Source organism: Anarhichas minor, unplaced genomic scaffold (assembly GCF_050575085.1).
Source record: "Anarhichas minor isolate MPS153535 unplaced genomic scaffold, ASM5057508v1 ptg000017l, whole genome shotgun sequence".
Taxonomy (NCBI): Eukaryota; Metazoa; Chordata; class Actinopteri; order Perciformes; family Anarhichadidae; genus Anarhichas; species Anarhichas minor.
The window spans coordinates 14,077,902-14,089,699 of record NW_027466463.1 but is presented as its reverse complement, the minus strand read 5'-3'; the positions used below and the strand labels follow the sequence as shown (position 1 = coordinate 14,089,699).

Here is an 11,798-nt window from a genome sequence, read left to right as displayed (position 1 = left end):
TCAGACTTTGTCCCGGGCATCAATTACTAATGCTGTCGAGCACACTTCTTCATGAGTTGATGTGATAAATTGCAGCAGGATTGGGCCTCTTATCTCACTGTGTTTAATCAGTTTGTTGAAGACATGAACCTAAACGGTGACCTCACAGTGAAGGCCACTCTATTCCTACCGCAGGTATTGTTTACCATGTTGACAATTTTAGTTTGGCATGCTAACATCTGCTATAATGACACGAGTATCATAAGTACGTATGAATTTGGTCCTATGTATTGGGAAACATTTTGACCTGATGTGGTAATCGGTGTCTCTGCCAAATTTCATGGCAATCCATTCAATAGCTGTTGAGATATTTCAGCCCAAAGAGGTGGACTGACGTTTCCAGCCATAGAGCTGCTAGCATGACTAAAACACTATAAAGAAAAAACATTTAAATGGTCCTTTTTTTCATCCTTGCACTTTTTCCTGTTAGACACAAAAAAAGCACAAATTTACAGCTGAACGTCTACACTTTCACCTCATATTCAATGTGTTATTTCCCACCTAGATTCATAATTTCAATCCCAACAGAAAATGTCTCCCTTCATGGCCACAGAAATACACTGAGATCTTTCATGTGACATGACAGTGCAGAGCCCGAGAGGACTCCTTGTTCTTAATGACCATAAATAATGTGATTAACTCCCAATAAAATTAATTGGCAACGGAGAAGCTGCTGGCAGGCCATAGGCTAAGCTGGCAAAGAGAGTGTGTGTGTGTGTGTGTGTGTGTGTGTGTGTGTGTGTGTGTGTGTGTGTGTGTGTGTGTGTGTGTGTGTGTGTGTGTGTGTGTGTGTGTGTGTGTGTGTGTGTGTGTGTGTGTGTGTGTGTGTGTGTGTGTGTGTGTGTGTGTGTGTGTCCCTGCTGTGGTGTGAGGAACATTTCTCAAATCATGACCCAGTTCTGTTATCAAATTGGATCAAATGTGATTTTTATCTCTGTAGAGAGAGAGAAAGAGAGAGGGAGACATGTGTGCAACTGGCAGAACATCTATCTTCTCTTAAGTTTCATAAAATTGCTGACTTTGGTGCTCAAGATGGCATGGTGCTCTCCACTTACTGTACCACTGAGCTCTCTTTTTGTCTCTCTCTGTTTCATGACTATGAGCAGAGGAGCTTGAAATCCTTCCCTCAAATTCTTTGTTTCGTTCTCTAACAGCAGCAGCAATAAGCACAGAATGTAAGGCTGAGTGTCTGTCTCTCCCTCAGCAAATTATTTTCACTCTTGCGAGTATCAAAGAGGCTGGTCCGGAGCGCATCACGCCCGCTGCAGAAAACGAAGTAAAATGGCTCATTAAATGTGTGAGTTGTTGCACTGTCATCTCCTGCCTATACTCTTCACAGTCAGTTCTTTAGAACATGGGCTTCAGCTGCATCACAGACTCGCAGTAGGGGTGATGATTGCAGCACAAGGGCGTCGACAAGGAGCAGGAATATAGCAACAATGCAAATTCAAATGCAAAATCCGTGCCAAAAATAGCACTTGATTATATAGGCAGGCAGAAGGATCAGCAAAGCACTGTCAGAGAGAAATAAAGCTTTCTGCTGCTTGGCAGACGTGGAGGGAAAAAAAAACCACCTTACAGACCCCAGCATCAAACACACACAAATAAAAAATAATCCCTCACTTCCTCTTACTGTCTGTTTAATTCAGTGTATGTGAGAGGATATTACACACAAATCTATAGAAGGGTAGAAGACGGTAAATCCAACATACACTCTAATTTTTCCTCTTTTTTCACCAGCTAGTCATAAACTTTGTCTGTCTGCCATTTGGTCTGAGTAGGTAGCATACACACTTTGTGCTTTTAGAGCTTTGCTGAGCATAGCTGAGCCGTGAGACTGAAACCAACCAGTCAGATTCTGCCTCACTGTCTCTCCCTGGAGCCACACTCCCCCAAAACCCATTTATTTCCATTCTCTACCTGTCCACCAGATGCCCTCAGACTTGCCCTACGGTCATAACCTTCCCTGCACACCTGCTCACCTGTTTCCACCTTTCCTAATCAGCCCTCCAGTGTATCAACGGCCTATTCCTGTTCCCCTCCATTTCATCAAAGCTGCATTGCTGCTTTGTTGTCTTATGTTTTTGCTTTTGAGCTTCTGTTACCTGAACCTTACCCTATACCTGGGTCTGTACCTGCCGAAATAAATGGGAAAGAAAAACAAGTCAATGGATTCGACTGATGGTTACAAGTCAATTTCCAAACCAGAGGAAATATTATCATTTCTTAAATCAGACGACTTGGGTGACTCAGGCTATCAACACTCCAGCTGTAACCGTTGATGACCACGCCTGAATCCTGGTGTTATTTTTCCTCCTCCCCGTCTTATGTTGTCACCATCCTCAGGTTCCAGTCGTGTTTACATTCTTCCACACTGCCAGCCAACTGGACCATCAAAAAATGAAGACGGTACACAGAGATGGCATGTTTAATGCATGGTCTCATCTCCTGCCTCTGAGGCTTACCTCCGCTTCCTCAGTATGCTGCTTGCACAAACACGCCGTCAGCAGAGTCCAGAGGTACGCCGAGTTCCATGGCTTTCGAGTCTGAATGGTGAAAAGTCAGCGTATATATCCTCCGAGTTGATCTTAGAGGTTGAGCGGAGAAAATAGGCCCCGGGATTGAAACATGAAAGCTGCAAGCATGCTACACTGGGAATTTCAGATTTGAGGAATCGCATATGCTTCGTTGCTTCTATAGATAGAGTATTTTAGGGGAGGCCCTAGGCGATTTACTGTTTATCCTCACACACAATAAAAAGAGATCAAGAGAGTTTTATTTATGACGATGGATGAGCTTCAAACCACTGTCCCCTGAACAGTTTCCAGAATCATCTTTCCATCTTAAAAGCATTGTCTTATAGATAAAACATTTATGAACAGAGTGGCATTGTAGAATACACTGAAGAGCTCTGCAGGATGAAACAACCTTAAGGTAATAACTGGGTAAAAGTATGCATATGTATATTAATGAGTACATCAGAAAGAAATATTTGACACTTTCAGAAAAAACGTTTTGATCTATTTAAAATAACTATTACCAGCCTTATTCTATTTCGCCCATAAATTGTAATTTGTAATTGTATATCTCTTTTACAAATGTGTTTGTGTGTTGCTGCCGAATTAACTCTTTAGCAAACACAATCAGACGGTTCCTGCACTAGATCCAGCATTACTGTAATTATTAGAGAAATCTGCGGATGCTTTTGATGTTTTTCACAGCCGGTATCCAGTCCCAGAAATCAAACTAATTTTAAAAATGACCCTTTAAATCATGTGATTGATGGAATTGCTGCTTTGTCATCCTACAAGGTCGTCTTTGAAGTGGTTTTCCACCAGTGCTTGGATTAATGTTATTTTGGCTTGATTGCTCCTGAGCAGCAATCATAACATCAAGCGCCTCTTTTACTCACATAAGTACAAAAACATAAGCTAACAGTATTTATCCCACAAATTAGAGCCTCCAACCTTGAAGTGACCCTCTCCGGCTCATGTGGTGAACATGCTGAACAAAGCGTGTCGGTATCATAAATCCCACAGGCTTTTTGTTGAGCACCACTCGAGTGTTTTCCCCTCCGGTGGACATGGCCACACCTGAGGCAGGAGGGATAAAGCTAACGCTCCTGCATGAAAAGGTACTGCCCCCTCAGATGCAATCACTTCCACTTAATGAGAGGCTATATACTTCCTTACTTACCTTCTTTGGCCTCAGACATGACGTGTGCTTCCTGTGAGGTCATTTACTTCCTTAATGCGTTGATCCCGGTTCCTAAGAAATCCTCCATCACAGGATTAACTGACTACAGGCCCGTCGCCCTGACGTCTGTGGTCATGAAATCCTTTGAGAAACTGGTGTTGACCCATCTGAAGGACACCACAGGGCCCCTGCTGGACCCCCTGCAGTTTGCCTACCGGGCAAACAGGTCGGTGGATGATGCAGTCAGTATGGGACTGCACTACATTGATATATTTTTTTCTTGTTTATTGTAATATAGTGTATGTAAATTGAGAGCGGAGAGGAAACTGGAGACAAATTCCATGTATGTGTACGCATACATTTGATTCTGATTTGCCTTACTATCGCACAATATCTATTTTGATTTGTTAATCTCTCTTTGCAGAGCTAAAACCACGGAGACTGAGGCAACCAAAGAACTCTGCTCTGCAGTAATGGAACCTGCGCTGCTTCTCCTTCTGTGCTAATATCCGTTAAGTCAAGTCCAGTGCATTCGTATCCAACAGTAACTGTCCCCGTTCCTTATCCTGATAAACTGAGGTGAACGTCTACACAGGAAGTTGCCCTGTAAGCCAGATGGCTGTTTCATGGGTTATCACAGATGTTGCTCTGAATTAAGCCCATGACACCGTATGAAAGCATAAACACTAAGTTCCACTCTTGCAGATCCAGCCCACCTCCACACCTGCTCTCCGTGCTTTGCTCTGCAGCACTTCACTCAACACACCCCTTCATCAGCACTGACCACTTGTGTTTTTCGACATCATCCTTAACCTTCCGCAATTATTATTAATTAGCTTTGATGTTGTTGTCGGCCTCTGAGTTCGGCCACAAAATGGAAATCAAGGATGGTCAAGCAGCATTAGGATCAAGGGACATGAGGACGCGGCTCTTAAGAGGAGTGTTGTTGATTTAGGCTGTATATGTTTCCCAGCCGGCTTTTATTCAGATCAAGAAGGATCAAAAGTTGGTTTGCTTTAGTGTTAATGCTTGTTAATGACTGCAAGACCTCTGGTGATGTATCTACACACTAAGCTGCTTGTTTGCATTAGTAATGCTGTCTAAAGACAGTTTATATCTCCCTAATTATTAGGTAAACACACTCTTTTTGACACTGAGTGTCCTGGTTTGCTAGTTACTTCCTGCTTTGTAGTTACAGATTTACTCCATCTGGCACACGGTACATTGCCACCCTCTGAGAACGATATATATAGCATAAAGCCAACGTAATCATGATTGTGAAAACATCCTATGTAGGCTATGTTGACCTACAAACGCAGAGCATAGGAGATCTTAAGACCAAACAGAAGGTCTTTGCTCTCAGATTTTTTTCTATGCATTTCCTCTCAGGCGAACATGATGGAAGAGTGTGCTGCCACAGGTCCTCTTTTTAACGCCTCGCCTCCCCACCCTCGGCCCTCCCTGCCCCTTAAATGGTTTCCCGATCCAGCACGCTCTGAAATCTTGAAAGCAAACTTCAAAATCCGTTAAGTCGCTGAGAAAAGGACTTGAAATCCACTGAACAGGTTTTCTTTGCACTCTCCCCGCGGCTCACACGGTGCATTTGTGGATCTGAAGATATTAATTTTTCAGCTACTCCGCCTAAGCTCTCTGCCCATATATAAATATATATAAACGCAGACACACTTCACATTCAAGCAGTCTATTGTTTTCCATTTACTATTGGCTCAATTCAGTCCAGCCCTCAATTTAGTCATAACTTACAAAGGACCCTTTACCGTGTCCTGTCCCGGTATGAAGAGGACAGGCTAAACTAATCTATTCAATTTGAAGTGTGTCGCAGACTTTGGGTTTTTTTGTGCCTTCAAGGTGGAGGGATTAGGGGATAATTGGGGCTGTTCTGTTTTGCTAAAGATGCTTTGCTTGCTACCAGCTGAAGCTATACTTTTTCCTACTCGCTGCCCGAGTCAACGACTCTGTGATGACAGATAGAAAAGATGAAAAATGCAAACGATATTCAGCATACTGAAGAACCAGCAAGACGGGGAAATAGTTGGTAATAAGTCTCGCCGTGCTTGGTATCTTTTTACAAAGATTAATGCAAGCTTCTTTTAGAGAGCGTAGAGGACGGAAAGGAAAACAGCGGAACGATGAAGACGGTGTGAAATACTGGAATTACCTTTTGATCTTTCGAAATGGTCAGAACATCCTGTACAAAACAAAGTTCTTGACAATTATTCCTTTTTTTACCCTTGACCCTGCTGCCACATCATCATCCTGAACTTCAGCTCTGAGCTTTTCTTCAGCCCTCACTCTCATCCCCTTCTCTCCTCAGAGGCTTGTTTTTCTTTTCATCCTTTCCATCTGCTCATGTGTCTAACTGCATCGGATTGTTGCTTCTACTATAGTGTGTGTATAAATGTGCTCGATTTTTCCGTTTACATGCACCGTCACTGTGAGGAGGGATGCTCTTGGGTGTTGCTCATTGCTAGAGAAGAAAAATCAAAGTAAACGTTTTAACTCCTTCTGCATTTTTCAACCAAAACATTGACGATATTAATTAAATTTCACACACTTCTTGCGAAAAGTGAGAAAATGATTCATCGTGCAGCAGAAAACAGATTTTTAATCATAGTTGACTCGTTTAATATTAAATGAAGCATTTAGTTTAGGCTCACTGCTGTACCTGCCACTGCATATAGCTGTATTGATTCAATTTGCTCGGCGAAGCTCTGTTTGCTCTCACTGTACGCTGTGGCAGCACATTTCCAATTCATAACTGACAACTATATTTGTACCACTTTAACAGTCTCTCAGGAGTGAAATGAAAATGTTAAATGAGACACCTCGGCAGAGACAGAAGGCGGAGGCCTGCACAGCAGAGCCATGCCATGTCATTCTGACTGGTTTAAACGGTACAAGAGAACAAAAAAGCAATGACAATGAGGTTGAGTGAGATGTCTTGTGACCAGAAAGCTGCCACTTTTCAAACACTGATCTGACACAAGATCATTACCAATGCCCTTGTTTGTGCCGGCACACACAAGATATGCCATCTCCTTGATTTCACTTGTCTTTTAGTTGTCTGGGTGGTGAGCGTAAAAGCACGAGACCTGGTTTTAAGGCGCTGGCGCACATATCTGGACCTATAGGATCTCACAGCGCTGTCTGTCTGATGGATCTGTGATCTGTATCATTGCACGCTATTAATCCCTTGAAAAAGAAACACGAGAGAACATTGTGAATCCTTCCCATGCTTTATGATATATTTCCCCAGATATAAACCAAGCAATTAGGTAGTAGACGCCAGGAGAGAGAAAATAAAAAAATAGGCGAAAGGTATGAGGGTAGTGTCGTTTTATAGGCAGGTGACTGTCAGGTTAGGGTTACAGCTGGATCCCATGCACATTAAACTTGACATTTATCAACCCATCCTCAAGGACCCTCCGTAAAGGTCTCTTGAAACCTACGATGGCCAACAGTTCATTATACCACCATAGAGATAAAGCTCAATGCAAACTGCCAAGCGCAGGGTAAAGATTTGACACATCAACTGTTTTTATATTTTAAAAAGAACCTTCTATAATTACTTTAATCTTCTAATCTCAAATGTTTTTGAAGATCTCCTGAACTCGTTAGTGTTCTCCATTTGTTTTGCCCGGGTTGGAGGCCAACTGTAATAAAGAGCGCCGCTTCATTTCATCTCGCATTCCTCTCCTTATCTAATCTCATTAAGGCTCACGCTTCAGGAAGTAGGAGTGCCTCCTGGTAATGAAGAAATACATTAACTGAGCTACAAAATGGCCTCGCTGCACAAAGCCTGCTTCCTCCGTCAGCAATCCCTGTGGCTTCTTTCTGGAGATCTCACATTTATGTCTGTATGTCTGAGCATTTTAGTAACACTATGGTTTAGCTAACAGTTTAGTAAACGTACGGTTAGGGTTGCATTTTTTGATAAAAGTATGGTTAAACTATGACATATCAGAATACCAAGGTAAGCGGATGCATTATGCTGTGTAAGCCTTCATTCCAGCTCCTCAAGGCCTTTTAAACATGAGGGTGTTTTCACTGCAGCCTCTAAAGCTTGGGTGTCTCATTGTTTATGCGTGATGGTGCATGATAAGAGCAGAGGATACTACAAACCAGATTTAAAACAAGTTAAACATCTGCCAGTGAGCAGGAAGTGAACTCTCCGGGGCAAGTTGTGGGAGAAAATGTAAGAGGTTCAACCCTTGACTTCTTAGTCCAAAAGCCTAAAAAGTTGTGAATTATTCATTTCTAGATTCCCGACTAGAGTATGTCATTGGTATATCCTTCCATCCATAGCAAAAATTAATTAAAAGTCAAACACCGGTGCCACACACATAAGATCCTGCTGAATAACATCTGCTTTGAATCCACCTGAGGAGCATCCCGGAGGTCTTTCTTAGAAACACAGACAGACGAGACTGCTGCGTCTGCAAACACTTCAGTCATTCCTTCTCAAGGGAGCAAGCAAGAAGGAATCCATCAAGGCCCGAGCAGGAAGTAGAAATGACTTGATGACTGGAACGTCAGCAGCTGAGGTCTAATGTGGCTGTGAGTGGTTGTAAGCTGGAGCGTGGCCAGCGTTTGTACGAAGGTGTGATACAGTTGTTTGTGACTTGCCTTCAGAGAAAATAATTAACTCCTGCATAATTTATTCATAAAACTTAAGTAGTTTATCATTGTTTGGGTTCATCTATATGAACAATCAGCGGTATCCAATTGTCCACACTGAAAAGTCAAAAGTCTGTTGTGTTCGCCATCCCTCTCTGAAGTTTTGCACCAATGTCAACTGCAATCAAAAGGAGCTGAATTCATAGTGACTGATTGAAAATGATTGCTCACACAGTTAGTTGTAAATTGATAAGTCATGGATGAAATGATCACCGACACATTAAGACTGGCAACCAAACACACACAGGCAGAGGACGACCTAGAATGTGTCGAGGCATTTAAAAAAGAAAAAGCATTTGGACAATTCCTGTTTGACACACACTTGTGTAACACATCATGCATAAAAAATGCTGCAGCACTTTGTTCAATCAATTATGTAGGAGCTATTAATTTGATGTTCGTAGTTATTTTATTTAGTAGTATCGTTTAATTATTCTAGATGTTTGCTTATTTAGGTTAATTTTTGAATATATATTTAGGTAGCTTTTTCTGTGCAGACATTGCTATAAAATGACTTGCGCTATATGGAAACTGCCTGTTTTTGAGTCTTACATCAGTCTGCTGTAATTGCGCAAAAATGTGATTGAATATTGTTGATTAAACCGATTCAGCCTCTGGGATGAGTAGCAAAATAGATGGTTTGAGCCACCATTTAATCTGCAGCTATATTTTAGTGTTTTAAACATCTGGATGATTGCAATGGATGAAGATGTCTGATGTAGAGAACAACTTGATACTGGTGCTCTGCTGCCACTTGCTGGACTGTTGAGAACACAAAAATGCAGAGTAGTCTTTTCTTAAGCCACATGAACACAATGACCATACTATGTATGCATGTCATTCTGGAAAAAAAAAATGTTTTATAATAAGTCAACAATTACTGCTTTGAAGTGATCACTTGCTCCTGAACTTTACTTTGTGTCTCCCAACATGAAATCATATTTAACACCAAAACCGGCAGACAATAACCAAACTGACAATGACTCTTTTATCCAAATTTATTAGCAAGAAAAGTAGAATCCGACAAGAAAAACTTTCGATCTAAATTCACTTCTTTGCAGTTTCGTCCTCCTTGGCGAAGGCCTTGATCATCTCTTCTTTTTTGGCCAAGAGACGCTCTTCTCTGCGCTTGCGGGCCTCCTTTGTCTTTGAACGACGAGCCTCAGCCTGGTCACTGGAGGGTAAAAGAAGGAGGAGACAGAAGAGAATTTAGTTGACAGCAACACCGTGAGCTAATGGAAAAGTGTCATTGTACATGGACACTTCTAGAAAAAACAACGAAAAAGAGCAACTTACCATAACAGCTTCTTGCGAGCCTTATCTGCCTTCAGCTTGTGGATGTGCTCCATCAGGATGCGTTTGTTCTTGAAGACGTTACCCTTGGCCCTCAGATAGAGGCTGTGGTACCTGGAGGAAACAGAAATAAAATACCTCAGGAGCGTCTCAAAGCAAGATGCCTCTTCCTGGAGTAGGAGTTCAAACTACACTGGCATATTCACCAGCAATGAGCGCTGAGATTCACACTTACATGTGCCTGTCAATTTTCTTGGACTCCCTGTAGCGACGAAGAAGACGACGCAGGATTCTCATGCGGCGCATCCAGGAAAGCTTCTCTGGCATACGAGCATTGGCTGTACCCTTTCTCTTACCTGGGCAGGAGGAAATTAATTATACGTTATCATGAAATCTATAAAATGGCAGTGTGTCAAATCATCTTCATATCAAAACCAAACAACTGCCATTTGCAGGATTCCATACGGTTTACAATTTCATGCTTTTTCCTCAAAATAAACTTGGGAAATTAAAGTGATGCGTGTGAACAAAATGAGGAAAAGGAGATGGACGTTACCCACCATAACCCATGTGACGCCCCTTGCGGCGTGCCAACGTGTTCTTGCGGCAGCGCGCACGGGAATGAACCGTCACAGGCTTTCTGATGATCAGTCCATCCTTCACCAGTTTTCGGATCTGCTGGCCTGTGGTACAAATAAAATGCAATAAAGATGCTGGCCTATGAAGCTCACACCACACAAATCTACAGAGAGGACAGATAGAGCTCTCCAATGCAACGTAAATAACTCACGAGAATTGGCGTTGGCAATCTCATTGGTCTCATTTGGGTCCAACCACACCTTCTTCTTGCCACAGCGCAAAACGCTGGACGCCAAGCGCTTCTGGAGCCTGGAGCATGTTGGCATATTAGTTTTGCAGGATATCAGACACATACAGCGCTAAGGGGCCTTTAGGATTAACTATGAATTTAAACTCTAAAACAACTCTTAGCATTGATGTCTATTTTATCTTGTATTGACTGAAATTATCAATCGAGAAATAATAGGCCACCTTAGGTATATTACATTTAATAGCTCAATACTTTATTAACCCTGTTACTGCTAGTAAAAGTGAACTTTTCTAAACCTGGATTACAAATAGAAGCACATACAAAAAAAAAAAGAATCAAACAAGATACACACAAAACACAAGTATTCTCATAATTCCCAAATCAAGGTATAAAGTACTTCTACCGTAAAACAGTTGTTTAGTGACCAAACACTACCAGGTGGCATTTAATAAGTACTGTTAGGCACCTGTGTCACTGTGCTTATGTAATAAAGATGAATCTGACCACAACAGTCTATACTCATCTAATTTTATAATAGAGAGACGGTTCTTTTATTTTTTTTACTAAGAACACATTGAACAGTGACTTGACCAAACCAACAGGTTCAAACTGGTTTAATAAAGAAAAAGTGCACCACTTGATCAGCTGCCAGCTACTCGCGTGCACGCCACCGAGAGGAAAAGAGCACCTATCCTAAAATGTGTTGTATAATGGCTCGTTTACTTAATTTCACCGACATCATTGATCGGATAGTTCGAATATCATTGACACAGACGCTAAATACTTGCACTGTTGCGTGCTGATTAGCCGCTAAGACTCTGTGGTGTTTCAGTAACATGTAGTAGTTATGCGGCTAACTTAGCTCACCAACGTAGGCCCCATGCTAACGCTACGTGCATTCTGGTAGAAATAAGAGACTTTACTCATGTCGAACATCATTAAAGTCTATCAACTGGTCTTAAATAACACAGGCAACCACCCTATTAAATGTTAACACAGAATAAATACACGTATTTCAATGTCAAATGTCCTGCTTACCTCATGGCTGCTACTAGCTTGGAAGAAACGAAGGAAATAGGACGAGCTAGTCCATACCATTTTAAATGTCGTCATGGGTCACCCAACTGCGGCTAGTTGTCAGAAAACCGTAAATATAGCTAAATATTCGGTAGTTATAGTAATTTGACCAAAGTTATTTTAAAAGTGGGACATTCAATGTCGTATATATAGTTAATATACATTT

General features: G+C 41.7%; 1 protein-coding gene across 1 annotated transcript; it reads right to left on the bottom strand.

Moving 5' to 3' along the window:
• Positions 1 to 9,413: 9,413 nt before the first annotated feature.
• LOC142951913 (large ribosomal subunit protein eL19) lies at positions 9,414 to 11,722 on the bottom strand. Its single transcript, XM_076093792.1, has 6 exons — positions 11,594 to 11,722; positions 10,517 to 10,614; positions 10,287 to 10,409; positions 9,962 to 10,082; positions 9,730 to 9,840; positions 9,414 to 9,607 (listed from the first exon to the last, which is right to left on the bottom strand). Exons 1-6 carry the CDS (start codon positions 11,596 to 11,598, stop codon positions 9,481 to 9,483), a joined length of 585 nt encoding a protein of 194 aa, XP_075949907.1. The 5' UTR covers positions 11,599 to 11,722; the 3' UTR covers positions 9,414 to 9,480.
• Between the last annotated feature and the right edge of the window lie 76 nt (positions 11,723 to 11,798).